We start from the raw sequence: 16,561 nt of genomic DNA on the forward strand, positions 1-16,561 counted from the left end.
AAAGTCATTATGTAGAAGAGAGAAAATTAATGTTAATCAAATGTACAATTGTTGAGCTAGCTTCTGCATTCTGTGTGTTCCTGTAGTGTGAAGTATATACTAGGAATTCCTTCAACTAGCATTCATTTTATTTTGTTTTGTTTTGTTTTAAATGCATGCTTAGGGAAATAGTGAATACAAATCAGATTTCAGAAACTATTGAGCTGTCTGAATGCATTTGGGTACGGTAAATTCCAAATCCCAAAACTGTGTGTAGAAAGAGAACAACTTCCTTGAATGATTAAGCTGTTTCATCTATAACACCATATACATGGCATTTTAAAATTATACTTTTATCGATGTGTATTAATACATGACATTCCTTATTTATTAGTAATGTAGTGGTTCTCAAAGCCTATATTTTTCTATTACAGGTTACTCACTTTTTTGAAGGAGGCCTAGTTTGCATCTCAGCATGTCAATAGTAACAGTGCAACTTGGTCAGTGTGGCAATCAAATTGGTTTTGAAGTATTTGATGCTCTATATAGTGACTCACACTGTCCCCAGGGACTCTGCTCTAAAAGAGAGAATGAGGTATATCAAGCATCTTGCAAAGAAAGATTCTTCAGTGAAGAGGAAAATGGAGGTATGTGTGGTCAGTCTATCCATTGTCCTCTCCTTTTCTCTGACATAACCAACCTCTTCAAGGCCAAGTCCTCCATGTGGTATGTGAATCCCATCTCTTTTCATGACTTTGCTGTCAGCACTTTGTGTCTGTGTTAACAACCTTTGCCTCTCCAGTGGCATCTTCCCTCAGCACATGAGCATGCTCGGATCTCACCAATCTACAACCAACCAAACAACTTATGACTATAGCTTTTTTTCTTTTTTCAAGATTTATTCCCTTTTCGGTGTGGGCACTGTGGGGTGGTACAGAAAGTACAGAGAATTTGGAATTTCATTTGGAATGAAAAAACATTTTTTTTCAATAAACTCTACCCCCAACATGGGGCTGGAACTCACAACTCCAAGATCAAGCATCACATGCTCTACCGACTGAGGCAGCCAGACGCCCCAGTTTTTTTTCCTTCTTATGTCTTTACCTTCTCACTCTCCTAATCACTAGATCCAGTGACTGTTTTTCTTTTCTTAATTCACTTAACTTTTCTCCTGGATTTTATTCCATTAACTATAAAACTCTCTTCTTGAAACTCCTTCTCCTTAGTCTCTGAACTTTTTTCTTCTCCAGTGGTTGCATCTCTGGCTCCCTCTCCTCTGTCCTCACTTACATAGCTCTCTCTGGGCCATTTCAGTTACTGTTGTAATTTGATACTTCTTTGACACTAGTGACTCTCAAATCTAGCCTAGCCTCTCTTTTTTTTTCTTTAAAACTTTTTTTTAATGTTTATTTATTTTTGAGAGAGACAGAGACAGAATACGAGTGGGTTAGGGGCAGAGAGAGAGGGAGACACAGAATCTGAAGCAGACTCCAGGCTCTGAGCTATCGGTACAGAGCCCAACGTGGGGCTCAAACCCACAAGCTATGAGATCATGACCTGAGCTGAAGTTGAACGCTCAACCGACTAAGCCATCCAGGTGCCCCATCTAGCCTCTCTTTTAAGCTGCAGACTGATTAGTGGACATCTCCACCTGCATCCCCCTGTGTACCTCAAACTGAGCATCTCCATATGCTAAGGTGTTATCTTTCCTTTAGAACTTGGGCTCTGATTGCCCACATACTATCAAACATAACCATCTGCTTAATTTACCTCCTACATATATCTCTTCTCCCCTTTCTGTCTTCACTGTCATTGGCTTAGTTCTGGCTCTTGTCCTCCCTCACCTGGACTGTCACCTGGACTGTTTCAAGACATCCCTTCTAGTTTCCCTGTCTTCACTTTTGTGTCTATCATATCTATTCTCCAGACTGCTGTATTTATTTGTTATTTTAGAGAGAGTGTGAGTGGGGGAGAGGGACAGACAGAGAGACAGAATCATTTTTTAAATATTTGTTTATTTTTGAGAGATAGAGAGACCGAGCACAAGCAGGGGAGGGGCAGAGAGTAAAGGAGACACAAAATCTGAAGCAGGCTCCAGGCTCTGAGCTGTCAGCACAGAGCCTGATGCAGGGCTTGAACTCGTGAACCATGAGGTCATGACCTTAGCCAAGTTCAGACGCTTAACTGACTGAGCCACCCAGATGCCCCTAGAGAGGGAGAATCTTAAGCGCTGCACAGCACGGAGCCTGATACAGGACTCAATCCCATGACCCTGAGATCATGACCTGAGCTTAAATCAAGAGTTGGACACTCAATTGACTGACCCCCCTTGGCGCCCCGACACTACTGTATTTAAAAAGTCATCTGACAAGGGGCGCCCAGGTAGCTCAGCCTGTTAAGCATCTGACTTCAGCTCAGGTCATGATCTCACAGTTTGTGAGTTCTAGCCCCACATCTGGTTCTCTGCTGTCAGTACAGAGCCCACTTTGGATCCTCTGTCTCCCCTCTCTCTCTCCCCCTCCCCCACTCCTCTCTCTCTCTCTCTCTCTCTCTTTCTCTCTCTCTCTCTCTCTCTCTCTCTCTCGGTCTCAAAAATAAGCAAACATTAAAAAAAAAGCCAATCACCTGACAGGACAACTGGCTGGCTCAGTTGGTATAGCATGTGACTCTTGATCTCAGGGTTATGAGGTCAAGCTCCACATTGGGTGTAGAGATTACTTAAAAAATAAATAAAAGGGGCACCTGGTGGCTCATTCAGTTGAGCGTCCGACTTCAGCTTAGGTCATGATCTCGCAGTCTGTGAGTTCGAGCCCCGCGTCGAACTGTGTGCTGACAGCTCAGAGCCTGGAACCTGCTTCAGATTCTGTGTCTCCCTCTCTCTCTCTGCCCCTCCCCTGCTCACGCTCTCTCTCTCTGTCAAAAGTAAATAAACATTAAAAAAAATTTTTTAATAAATAAAAATAAAAAATAAATAAAAATAGGGGCACCTGGATGGCTCAGTCGGTTGAGTGTTTGACTTCAACTCAGGTCATGATCTCACAGCTTTTGGGTTCAAGCCCTGTGTCGGGCTCTGTGCTGACAGCTCAGAGCCTGGAGCCTGTTTCGGATTGTGTGTCTCCCTCTCTCTGCCCCTCCCCCGCTTGTGCGTGCTCTCTCTCTCTCTCTCTCTCTCTCTCTCTTTCTCTCTCTCATTAAACATTAAAAAAATTTTTTTAATAAATAAAAATAGAATAAAAAGTCATCTGAGTATTCCTTATCTGCTTGAACATTTTCAGCAGTTTCACATTACCTTAAAAATAAATTTCAAGTCGGGGCGCCTGGGTGGCTCAGTCGGTTAAGCGTCCGACTTCAGCTCAGGTCACGATCTCACGGTCTGTGAGTTCGAGCCCCGCGTCGGGCTCTGGGCTGATGGCTCAGAGCCTGGAACCTGCTTCCGATTCTGTGTCTCCCTCTCTCTCTGTCCCTCCCCCATTCATGCTCTGTCTCTCTCTCTCTCTCAAAAATAAATAAACGTTAAAAAAATAAAAAAAATAAAAAAAATAAATAAATTTCGAGTTGGGGACCTGGGTGGCTCAGTTGGTTAAGCGTCTGACTTTGGCTCAGGTCATGATCTCACAGTTCATGAGTCTGAGCCCTGCATCAGGCTCTGTGCTGACAGCTCAGAGCATGGAACCTGCTTGGATTCTGTGTCTCCCTCTCTCTCTGCCCCTCCCCCCGCCTCTCTCTCTCTCTCTTTCTCTCTCCGTCTCAAAAATAAACATTAAAAAAAATTTTTAAAAAAAGATAAATTTCAATGTTTTTAGCACTGCATACCAGGACTTCCAAGATCTGAGCCTGCCTACTTTCCATCTCCATCCATTACTTCCTCCACCCCTTCCTCCATCTTGTGCTTCAACAATCCTGAGCTGCTTATTGTGCCCATGGTATTTTATATCTCTGAATGTGCTACTCTTAGTGTGGATTCGTCATGAGTCATTATCATGTCATGCTGTGATTAAGTTTTATCTCTCCCACTAGTCCTTCTAGGGCTAGATTGATGTTGTCTTCATCTCTGTGTTACCAGCACAGTACATGGCACATTGTAAGCTCTCAACAGATGTTTGTAGACCTGACCCAGTGATCATTTTAGCCCACACTGATTCATCCTGCTTAGCAGAATGCTAGCATTATGAGGTGCCTGGGTGGCTCAGTCGGTTATGAGACCGACTTCAGCTCAGGTCATGATCTCGTGGTTGTGGATTTGAGCCCCATGTTGGGCTCTGTACTGATAGCTCAGAGCCTGGAGTCTGCTTCGGATTCTGTGTCTCCCTCTCTCTCTGCCCCTTTCCTTCATGCTCTGTCTCTCTCTCTCTCTCTCTCTCAAAAACAAGTAAACATTAAAAAAAAATTAAAAATGGGGTGGCTGGGTGGCTCAGTTGGTTAAGCATCCAACTTCGGCTCAGGTCATGATCTCACAGTTCCTGAGTTCAAGCCCTGCGTCAGGTTCTGTGTTGACAGCTCAGAGCCTTGAAGCCAGCTTCAGATTCTATGTCTCCCTCTCTCTCTCTCTCTGTCCCTCCCCCACTCATGGTCTGTCTCTGTCTCTGTCTCAAGAATAAAAAATAAACATAAAGGGGTGCCTGGGTGGCTCAGTTGGTTAACCGTCCGACTTCATCCCAGTTCATGATCTTGCGGTTCATGAGTTCAAGCCCCGCATTGGGCTCTGTGCTCACAGGCCCTGGAGCCTGCTTTGGATTCTGTGTCTCCCTCTCTCTCTGCCCCTCCCCTCCTCATTCTCTGTCTTTGTCTCTCTCTCTCTCTCTCTCAAATATAAAACAAAACATTAAAAAAAATTTTTTTTTGATAAAAATAAAAGAAAAAAGAATGCTGACTACTATGATCCATCTGCATATACCTGCTGCTGCCGACTTCAGTTTCTAAGCAGTGTGACAGATCTTTCTATCCTCAACTTTTAGATTTTTTTTTTCTTTTTTTGGACCTAGAAATTTGTTCTCTGCGAGAACCCAAATAAGACTTATGAAATATTTTTCTTTTGGTTTTTCTTCTCTCTCTAGTTCCCATTGCCCGGGCTGTACTTGTTGATATGGAACCTAAAGTTATCAATCAAACACTATCAAAGGCTGCCCAGTCTGGCCGATGGAAATATGGCCAGCATTCGTGCTTCTGTCAGAAACAAGGTTCTGGAAACAACTGGGCATATGGGTAAGAGTAACTCCTCATGTTTTCCAGTTTAGATACAGCTACCTGGACAGCTTAGTTATAGCTGCACAGTTAATATACCAAGCACATAATCTTGAAATTGCTGTTTTAGGGGCACTTGGGTGGCTCAGTGGTTGAGCATCCGACTTCGGCTCAGGTCATGATCTCACAGTTCGTAGGTTCATAGGTTTGAGGCCCACGTTGGGCTCTGTGCTGACACCTATGAGCCTGGAGCCTGCTTCAGATTCTGTGTCTCCCTCCGTCTCTTGCCCCTCCCCTGCTCACGCTCTGCTAACATTTAATGAATAAATGTTAAAATTTTTTTTAAAAAAATGGCTGTTTTAGGGGCGCCTGGGTGGCTCAGTCGGTTAGGCATCCGACTTCGGCTCAGGTCACGATCTTGCGGTCTGTGAGTTCGAGCCCCGCGTCGGGCTCTGTGCTGACCGCTCAGAGCCTGGAGCCTGTTTCAGATTCTGTGCCTCCCTCTCTCTCCGGCCCTCCCCCGTTCATGCTCTGTCTCTCTCTGTCTCAAAAATAAATAAACGTTTAAAAAAAAAATTTTTTTTTTTAAATGGCTGTTTTAAAATGTAGAGTGTAGGGACACCTGGGTGGCTCAGTTGGATAAGCGTCCGACTTTGGCTCAGGTCACGATCTCACAATTCGTGTGTTTGAGCCCCGCATCAGGCTCTGTGCTGACAGCTCAGAACCTGGATCCTGCTTCTGATTCTGTGTATCTCTCTCTCTCTCTCTCTCTGCTCCTCTCCTGCTCGTACTCTGTCTCTCTCTCTCAAAAATAAATAAACTTAAAAAAAAAATTTTTTTTAATGTAGTGTGTGACTTCATCCAGAAGAAACTCTTTATTCTGTCTCATGTATGTCTGTGCTTCAGGTCTAGGTAATGATGAAACCAGGGATCTCTTGCAGCAAGGTTTTCTACTTTTTCATGTTGTTCTGCCAACTAATTTCTCATTAAAAAATATTTTGGGGTGCCCAGGTCACTCAGTTAAACGTCTGACTCTTGATTTCAGCTCAGGTCATGATCTCACGATTCGTGAAATCAAGCCCTGCATCAGGCTCTGTGCTGACAGCATGGAGCCTGCTTGGAATTGTCTCTCTACCTCTCTCTGCCCCTCCCTCATGTGTGCATGCATGGACACACACGCTCTATCTCTTTCTGTCTGTCTCTTAAAATAAATAAATAAACTTTAAAAAAATAGTATCTTTACCTGGCAGGTATTCCAGCTAATAGGGAACCCAGCAAAGCAGTAGTATGTCCTGGGGTTCTTTGGAAAATTCCAATGCCTGGTTCTTACTTCCTGAGATTTTGATTTAATTGGTTTAGGCTAAAGCCCAGATGTTGGAACTTTTCAAAGCTTCCCTAGGTGATTCAAATGTGCAGCAAAGTTTGAGAACCACAGTTTTAGGAATATTATTATGAATGTTGGGTGTTATTTTGTACCATAAACTTGCAGAACTGTCTGGTAATTGAAGTCTTCAGCTAAAGGAATATCCTGTAAAAGATAAGTTTCTGTACCCAGTAAATTCACTCTCCCTGCAATCCTATTCGCCTTTAACTTGTATATTTTAAATATTGTCGATCAGAGCCCCTGTTCCTTTCATGAAAGTTAGTTCACATCCATGGGTTTAAAAAGCCTTCTCTATCCTATATCTTCCTCTCTGCATTGCCTCTTTCTGATTAAACTGAAAGGTGTTTGTATTTGTTTCTTTTGTGTTGTATAGTTACTCTGTTCATGGACCCAGGCATGAAGAATCTATAATGAACCTAATCCAGAAGGAAGTGGAAAAATGTGACTGTTTGAGTGGTTTTTTCATCATAATGAGTATGGCTGGGGGCACGGGATCAGGTCTAGGAGCCTTCATTACACAGAATTTACAAGATCACTACTCAAACTCTTTGAAAATGAATCAGATTATATGGCCTTATGGAACCGGTGAGGTATGAACATGTTAATTGAAAATTTTATATTTTGTGTACTTTGCAGTGAAATAAGTGTAGGTTAAAGATTGATTTTACCCTTTCTTTGGAAATATTAATTTACTACAACAGGAGTCATTCATTATACAATATGGTACTTTTTGGAATTTTTAAAACAAGGACACCTCATTCATTTGGAAAGGTTTAAGCAAAGTTAAATGGATTGTTCACAAAAGTACCATCTTAGGAATCCACTCCTGGGTTAGTCCCTCTGGATATAGTATGTAAAGGAGGGACCTTGACCACATGTGGGGGTACATCATGACATTACCAACCTTCAAAGAATTTTCCTTTCTTTCCATTGAGAGGAAATTTCTATATAGGCTAGTTTCTTGTTGATCAGCCTAGTAGGAGAAATTCTAAAATGGAGGTGAGTTAAGTCACTATAGGAAACGCTGTAGGAAGAAAGTATGATAGTAATAGTCACTGTTTATTAAGCCCTTACTATATACAGGACACTCTTTTAAGTGCTTTACTTGCATTCTGTCATTAATCCATACAACTCTAGGAGCTGATATAATTATTACACCTGTTGTACAAATGAGAAAACTGAAGCATGGAGAGATTATATAACTTGTTGAAGATCATATAGCTAAAAAGTAACAGAGCTGGGATTTGAACCCAGGCAGAATGCCCTTAGAATCTACCCTCATAATCGCTCTTTTCTTTTGCCTTTCTTATTTCTGACCTTTTTCTCTCCAGGTTATTGTTCAGAACTACAACTCCATTTTGACTCTTTCTCACTTGTACCGATCTTCAGACGCCCTCCTCGTTCATGAAAATGATGCTGTTCATAAGATCTGTGCAAAACTGATGAACATCAAGCAAATCTCCTTTAGCGATATAAACCAAGTCCTTGCACATCAGCTGGGAAGCGTGTTCCAACCTACTTATTCTATGGAAGGCTCATATCACTACAGAAGAAATCCATTAGGTATTTGTCCTCTTGTATGTAACTTGTATGAAAGTCTTACGTTTTGAAAGCCTCAGTTATTCCTCCCTGGCTTGTTCCGTCTGTCTGAGGATACACTCAGATCTGCCTCATCTCAAAAACCTTCCTGAAGAACGACCTAGCTCTCCAACTAGATAGTTGGAAGTTTTGAGAAGTTACTAAATTTCTGAAGTGATAGATGCACATTGGTTCTATTCTTCAGGATCCTTTTCTTCTTTTTTTTTTTTACAGCAACTTTGAGATATAATTCACACACCATATAATTCACTAATTTAAAATGTACAATTCAATTTTTTTTTAAGTTTATTTATTTTGGGGCACCTGAGTGGTTCAGTTGGTTGAGTGTCCAACTTCGGCTGAGGTCATGATCTCGTGGTTCATGAGTTTGAGCCCCATGTCGGGCACTGTGCTAACAGCTCTGAGCCTGGAGCCTGCTTCGGATTCTGTGTCTCCCCTTCTCTCATCTCCTCCCCTGCTCACGCTCTCTCTCTCTCTCTTTCTCTCTCAAAAAATAAATACACATTAAAAAAAATTAAAGTTTATTTATTTTGAGAGACAGAGAGCGAGTGCACAAGTGGGGGAGGAGCAGAGAGAGTGAGAAAGAGAATCTCAAGCAGGCTCCATGCCATCAGCATAGAGCCTAATGTGGGGCTTGAACTCACCGACTGTGAAATCTTGCATGACCTAAACTGAGGTTAGGAGTGGGATGCTTAACCGACTGAGCCAGGCATCCCTACAATTCAATTTTTAGCATATTCACAAAGTTGTACAACCATCATTTTCATCACCCCATTAAGACACCCATCATTCTTTTTTCAGCTTATTCATCAAGTGGTGCCTTATCAATCCAAATCACCTAGATGCAAATAACTCCATAGTCTATACCCTTCTCAGTCCTAATGTCTTTCCCAAATAGTTGCCTATCCCAATTTTTTTACTTGTCTTCTGGCTTCTTCGAGTTTAGAATGTTCTGAATAGATCCATCTTTTTTTTCCCCTGTCCTCTCTCCCCTGCTCCCTCTTCCTAAGTTTCTGTCACCTGGATTTCTCCCACTGTCCTCATATCCCATCAGTATGGTGCCTTCTCTACCATCTGCCTGCATTCTTCCCCCTACTTCCCTATCTCTCTGACATTCACTCAGGGTGCCAGTATCTCTCAACTAATACTGCATACTCTCCATGAACACAAAGCAAACTAGCCTCTTTCTATTCCTTCTCTCTCTCTCTCTCTCTCTCTCTCTCTCTCTCTCTCTCTCTGTCTCTCTGTCTCTCTCTCTCTGGCATAAAAACAGAGCTTAGATCTAATCAACATTCCTATCTGAAGGTGGTCCTAACCTTGCATTCCTTCCTGTACCTGCCTCATCCCCCTGCAGTCCATCTTGCAAGCTTACTGCAACAGAGCCTCCCCAGTGTGCAGATCTAATTCTTATATTCCCTCGTGCTCATCCTATGGCCAGGTTTGCCAGAATTCCTTCGCCTGGCCTCCACATTATGCCCTGAACCCTAACTTTCTAGCTTCATTACCTACTGTCTTCTCTGCATGGATCCCCACCTACTTTTCATCCTGTCTGCACTGTCTCTCTTCAGTCTGGTGCTTGCCAGCCCAGGTCCCTTTGTTCAGTGTTCCTTCTCCTTAGAAATCGCTTCCTCCTTCCTTTCTTCACCTCTATTAAAACCTTATACATCCTTCAGTGTCCCAATTCAAGTGATAATTTTTCTGTAAAGCTTTCATACTGAGGTCTTCACCTAAAGTAACCCTCTTTTTCTGAACTTTAAGGCATTCTCTATGTCTTTTATGTCACTTAATATTTTTTACCATTATTTCTTTAAGTGTTTGTTTATCTTTAAAAGTAACACAAACAGCACACCTGTTCAACAAGTGAAAAACAATACGCAATCAAAAGGAAGTGTCCTTCCCACCCTTTCCCAGATGCTACCACTATAACTAACACCATGTGTTTCCTTAGAGAGGGATTCTGTCATGTGCATATTACGTAGTCCTACTAATTTGCAACTTCCTTGGAGACATGTCTTGTTAATTTCTGTGCATTCTACAGTACTTACTGTATTGCACATCTGTTCATTCAACCAATATTTATTGACTTCCTACTGTGTGCCAGGCACTATGCTAAATGTTGGGGATCCAATGGGAGCCAATGCAGACATTGTGTTCACTGTGAAATGTGAAAGAGAGACATTAAACAAATAAATTACACCAAGAATGTATAATTAAAGAACTCACCAACTGTGAAATCGTGCATGACCTAAACTGAGGTTAGGAGTGGGATGCTTAACCGACTGAGCCAGGCGTCTCTGAAGTGCTCTGCACTCTGAAGTGCTCTGAAGGAAAGAAGTCCAGTTTCAAGAGAATGTGTCACAAAGGAATCAGACTTAGACTGCAGGGACAAGGAAGACTGCCCTGAGAAAGTAACACTTGAGCCAAAAGCTGGTAAAGGACTTGGAGATGACTAAGCCAAGGGAAGGAGGAGGGAACAGCATGGGCAGAGGTCTTGCAGCAGAAGGAATCCTGGCACATCAAATAGAAATCCCATGACCCTGGAGCACAGAGAATGGTAAGGCTAAAGTGGTGAGCAGGGGTAGGCCTTGTAGGTTCTCATAAGCCATTTAGAGACCTTCCTCATTACCCTAAGAATAGGGAGAAGCTGCTGAAAGATTTTAAGCAGGTTGGTGACATAATCACTTTTAGTTTTGAAAAATCCACTGGACTTCTGTGGATAGCTGATTGGAGGTGAGTCTGTAGGCTGGTCTAGTCATTCCCTGCAGAGATTGTGGTGGTTTGAATTCATTGAACTGCACTGAGAAAATAAAGACAGTTATTAATAAAAACTCCCCCACTATGTGCAAACCTTACTGTGCACTTCACCTCACAATTTGCACTTCACCTGGTGTCACGGTGGGAGAAGTGTCCTGCTCCTGTCAAAGCTCTCTCGCTTAATTTCTGGGTCCCATTCCCTCTCCCTTCTCAGGGACTTAATTCTTCACTCATCTCTCGTCCTCGCCTGTCATAAACTTATGCCTCTTTCCTGGATTATTGCCATTACAACCACTCTTGGGCATCTCTTACACGGAAAAAATCCTCCCTTGACATCACCCTTAGTGATTGCACCCATTCCTCTGTTATTCTTTAAAACAACGCAAGGGTGTGTGTCCTTGCTGTCATTAGCTTCTCCTCATCTCATCATCTTCACCCCCTCTGATCTAGTTTCTACCCCACCATGTCTCTGAAAATGCTTTTTATAAGTCACAAGTGTGTCCACATTGCCAAATTTAGTGGACACTTTGTTGTCCTCATTTCCATCAGTAGAATTTGGCATGGCTGATCTTTGGTCTTCCAAATCTTTTGTCTTTTGTGACGGCCCTCTCCTCATTTTCCTTTTATCTCACTGACTACACCTTTTATTCCCTTCTTTTCTCCTCCTTTGGCTCCTTTTCTTTTTCCCAAGCTCTAAATGCTGGTCTTAGACCCTCTCCCTGATAACTGGCCTAGTTCCATGGCTTTAAACACCATTTGTATTCTCCAACTTGCTGGTTTATCTCCAACTCTGACCAATTCCCTAAGCTCCAGATTTCTATATCCAGTAGCCTTTTCCTGTATGACATTTGTATGTACACATTTCATGGACATCCCAAAAATAATGTGTCTAAAACAGAGAGCTTTTCCCCAGAAGCTCATTTCTTTCTCACTCCCTCAGTTACTCAGTTTTAAAATCTTAGATGCAGGGGCCTGGGTGGCTCAGTTGGTTAAGCATCTGACTTTGGCTCAGGTCATGATTTCACAGTTTGTGAGTTCGAGCCCCGCGTCCGGCTCTGTACTGACAACTCAGAGCCTGGAACCTGCTTTCGAATTTTGTGTCTCCCTCTCTCTCTGCCCCTCCCCCACTCATCCTCTCTCTCTCTCTCTCTCTCTCTCTCTCTCTCTCTCTCTCTCTCAAATAAACATTAAAAAAAATTTGGGGGGGCCTCCTGGGTGGCTCAGTTGGTTGAGTGTCCGACTTCGGCTCAGATCATGATCTCGCAGTTCGTGAGTTCGAGCCCCGTGTCAGGCTCTGTGCTGACAGCTCAGAGCCTGGAGACTGCTTGAGATTCTGTGTCTCCCTCTCTCTCTGCCCCTTCCCTGCTCATACTCTGTCTCTCTCTGTCTCTCAAAAATGAATAAACGTTAAAAATTTTTTTTTTTTAATTTTTTTTTTTAATCTGAGATCCAGAGGCACCTGGGTAGCTCAGTCGGTTAAGCATCTGACTTTGGCTCAGGCCATGGTTTCATGGTTCAGGAGTTTGAGCCCTGCATCGGGCTGTCAGCACAGAGCCTACTTCAGATCCTCTGTCCCCTTCTCTTGCTCCCCCTCCCCCATTCATTCTCTCTCTCTCTCTCTGTCTCTCTCTCTGTCTCTGTCTCTCTGTCTCTCAAAAGTAAATATTTTTAAAAAGTTTTTTAGGAGCACTTAGGTGGTTCAGTCGGTTAAGCATCCGACTCTCTGTTTTGGCTCATGTCATGATCTCACAGTTTCATGGGTTCAAGCCCACATCGGGCTCTGTGCTGATGATGTGGAGCCTGCTTGGGATCCTCTCTCTCCCTCTATCTCTGCCCCTCCCCTGCTCACTCTGTCTGTCTCAAAATAAATAAATAAACTTAAAAAAAATTTTTTTTAATTTAAATCTTAGATCCAGTTTTCTTACAGGAAAGTCTATAATTGCCTCCATTGTATGTGGTTTATCTTCTGTCTTCCAGTTTCCCTTCTTTCCTGCCATTCTCCCCTATTCATGAACAGAGCCTCAGGGGCCTCATTATGTATCATATAGCCCAGCTCATTCTCACCAGGGTGTCCGTTCTTGCTGTCCTCATTAACTTCCTTCTCCCTCTACCAGGAGTATTCTCCTGACCATTTCCCTTTCATCTTTCAAGTCTCAGCTCACTGTTACCTTCTTCAAATGGCCTTCCATGATCCTGTCTGAGGAGTGAGCACCTATAATATCATTCTGTTTGTTTCCTTCCCACCATGTATTACTTTCTGACATTGTTTTGTTCATTTATTACCTCTTTTATTCTCTTTCTTTCTTTCTTTTTACCTCTTTTATTCTTTCTTTCCTTCTTTCTTTCTTTCTTTCTTTCTTTCTTTCTTTCTTTCAAGAGGGAGAGAGAGCACACACCAGCATGGGACAGGGGCAGAAGGAGAGAGGGAGGATCTTAAGTAGGGTCAGCACAGAGCTTGATGCGGGGCTCTATCCCACAACCCTGGGATCATGACCTGAGTGGAAATCAAGAGTTGGACACTCAACCAACCAAGCTACTCAGATGCCCCTGTTCTTTGTTTCTAACCACTAGACTAGAAGCTCTGTGAAAGTAAGGCCTTGTCTACCTTGCTCTCCACTGTGTCTGCTATCCTCAGAACAATGCCTCTCATATAACAGGTCCTTGCTAAATGGGACTAAACACACTGAGATAAAGAGGATAGATTTGAGAGAAATTGGGGGTGGAGTAAAATGCAGAGGACCAGGTGATGGATTGGATCTGGAAAATGACAGAAAGGGAGGTGCAGAGCATAAGTCATGGGGCCCTGGGTTACAAAACAGTGTAGTCTGTAGTGGTGTTTGCTGGATCTGGGGACACTAAAAAAAGATCTGGTTTGTGGGGCATAGTATGGGGCAAAGAAAGAGGTGGGTCTTAAACATGTTGAGTGTGAGGTGCCTTTGCCATATCTTAATGGAAATGTCATGTGATAAGTTAGCTGGAAGTTTACCTGGTCTTCCCACTTCAACCTTTGCCAGCCCACAGCCTTTTCTAAAGTGTAGCAGCCAGACTGAACTCTGGCTTTACTTGTCTAAAAGGTTAAATCCCATTAGATCCTGTTACTCTCTTATTCAAAACCTTCAAGAGGTTTCCCATCTCACCCAGAGTTAAAGCCAAAGTAATTGGAATCACATGCAAGGTTTTGTTCTGTCTGGTTTCCATTGCTTTCTTGACCTTATATCCTGCTCTCTCTCTTCCAGCCACATTGGCCTCCATGCTTTTTCTCAGATATGTCTGTTGTGCCTCAGAGTCTCTGTACTAAATGACCTCAGATACCCACATGGCTCCATTCAGGTGTTTGAGGAGATGTCACCTTTACAACAAAGCATCAGCATTAGTGGGCATCTAAATTCTGAGGGTCCCCAGTCTGTGATGTGGGGTGACTTTCTACAGCAATGCTCTGACAGCAACAGAGAATGTGAGGAGTGGGGCTGGTCCAAGAGTGGACTTTCACTTAGGAAGATTTGATGAAGAGACAGGGGCAAATAGCTGGGTAAGAAAAGAAGTGAAGCAAGGGGAAGACTGATGGACTGAGAAGGCAGGAGGTCCATGGATTAGTTTGTCTTAGTCCATTTAGGTTGCTATAACAAAAGTGCTATTTACTAAGTAACTCATTTAGAACATAACATTGTTTCTCATGGTTCTGAAGGCTGGAAAGTCCAAGATCAAGGCACCAGTAGGTACAGTGTCTGGTGAAGTCCTTCTTCTTGGTTCTTAGATGGCCATCTTCTCACTGTGTCCTCACATGGCAGGGGGTGCTAGAGAGTTCTGTGGGGCCCCTTTTAGAAGGGCACTAATCCCATTTCTGAGGGTCCCACCCTTACCATACCATTATCTTGGGGGTTAGGATTTCAAATATATGAATTTGAGGGGGGAACAAACCTTCAGTCCATAATAGGGTCTTAACAAGGTCTTGGCATGGTTAAAAATGAGAGTAGGTGAACAAGAAGGTTGGAGGGAAAAGTAGATTGTGACCGTTAATAATTCATGTGTTGGGGAGGCTGGGTGGCTCAGTTGCTTGAGCATCCAATTCTAGATTTCAGCTCAGTTCATGATCTCAGGGTCCTGAGATAGAGCTCCATGTCGGGCTCCATGCTGAGCATGGAGCCTACTTGGGATTCTCTCCCTCCCCTCCCTCTGCTCCTCCTTTGCTCTTTCTCTCACTCTCAAAAAAATAAAAATAAATCAAAAAATTAAAAGGTAGATCATTAATTACCTTTCTAAAGGATGATCATTCATGTGTCAGTGCTCAGGCTATATTTGTTGACTATTGTTTATTTGTGCTATGCAATAAAATTCAGCTGTAGGTATTTTGCATTAAAGGACTCTTATGTTCAGGGGTGCCTGGGTGGTGCAGTCAGTTAAGCATCCAACTCTTGATCACAGCTCAGGTCATGATCTCACGGTTTGTGAATTCGAGCCCCACATCAGGCTCTGCTGTGATGGTGCAGAGCCTGCTTGGGATTCTGTTTCCTTCTCTGTGCCCCTCCCCCACTTGTGCGCTCCCTAGTACACATCTCAAAATGAATAAACATTAAAAAAAAAAAAAAAAAAGATTCATGTTTAGAGGAAACTCCACTAGTCATAAGATCAATTTGTGCAACACTTTGTAGATGTTTGTGTCAAAATTTGTTCTTTAGGATATAGGATGAGTTTGCACTCAGTGTTACAAAATTTATATTTCATGTTGTTATAATAATATATTTTTCTCTTTTCTCTAGTTTTTTTCCCAAAAATATATAAAACAGCTCTGAATGTAAAACAAATTAGATTTTTTCCATAATCCTGTTTCATTACAAATATAAGTTTCTAAAGATAGGTGTATTCCTGTCTTCAGGAATCACTAATCTTGTCTTTTTTCCCTAGTAGAATTTGATTTAACATGCCCTGCTTATCATTTAACCAGATAAAATAAATAAGAGATCTAGAAAATTTTCTAAAGGAATATTTAGTGGATATGAATGATGGTAAAAGCATATTAGCTCTGATGCTCACTTAGATTCCTGGGGTGTAGCTACATATTTTGTTCATATTTCCAGTTTCTTAGCTTCTACATTCTTGTTTCCTTTTTGTCAAAGTATGTTTTCTCCCTCAAGCTAAAATAGGTGCCAAAATGAAGCAAACATGTGATCTGAAATAGACATTGTCTCTGAAATTTTATTTACATTTTTAAATTTAAGCAATTCTGGCCTTGGTGGAGAAAACATATTTGGCCCCCCAAACCATCTAACCATAGTTGTGTAAGGGTCAATGGAAACATTGTGGAATTTAAAATTTCAGTCCAGGTTTTTTTCTTTACAGGAGAGTTAATGGAGAATTTAGTCCCCCATCCTGAATTCAAGATGCTGGGTATTCGTAACATTCCTCAGATGTCTGAGAACTCACTGGCTTACAGTACGTTTACTTGGGCTGGCCTCCTCAAGCACCTGAGACAGATGCTCATTTCTAATTCGAAAATGGAAGAAGGTAACGGGTATTTTAAAAACATGCAAGCCACAAACTGGGAAAAGAGCCTGCACTGGAGTTCTCAGTATAAACTGGCTTGGGCCAGTTGAAATAATGGTGACTTCTGGTCAGGGAGGTTCCTGCAAAAACTTACCAGGGCATCCCAGGAGGACTGCTTAATCA

At 42.5% G+C, this 16,561-nt stretch overlaps 1 protein-coding gene across 4 annotated transcripts in view; it reads left to right on the plus strand.

The window, feature by feature from the left end:
- The window catches only part of TUBD1 (tubulin delta 1), a 31,984-nt gene that overhangs the window by 766 nt on the left and 14,657 nt on the right, over window positions 1–16,561 (plus strand). For all 4 annotated transcript variants that reach the window (XM_042917505.1, XM_042917506.1, XM_042917504.1 and 1 more), the window contains exons 2-6: window positions 414–626; window positions 5,034–5,181; window positions 6,918–7,134; window positions 7,876–8,107; window positions 16,235–16,399. In XM_042917505.1, the coding sequence (XP_042773439.1) occupies window positions 455–626; window positions 5,034–5,181; window positions 6,918–7,134; window positions 7,876–8,107; window positions 16,235–16,399 (934 nt within the window). In that variant the 5' untranslated portion in view covers window positions 414–454. The remainder of the gene's footprint in view (window positions 1–413; window positions 627–5,033; window positions 5,182–6,917; window positions 7,135–7,875; window positions 8,108–16,234; window positions 16,400–16,561) is intronic.

Source organism: Panthera leo, chromosome E1, assembly GCF_018350215.1.
Source record: "Panthera leo isolate Ple1 chromosome E1, P.leo_Ple1_pat1.1, whole genome shotgun sequence".
Taxonomy (NCBI): Eukaryota; Metazoa; Chordata; class Mammalia; order Carnivora; family Felidae; genus Panthera; species Panthera leo.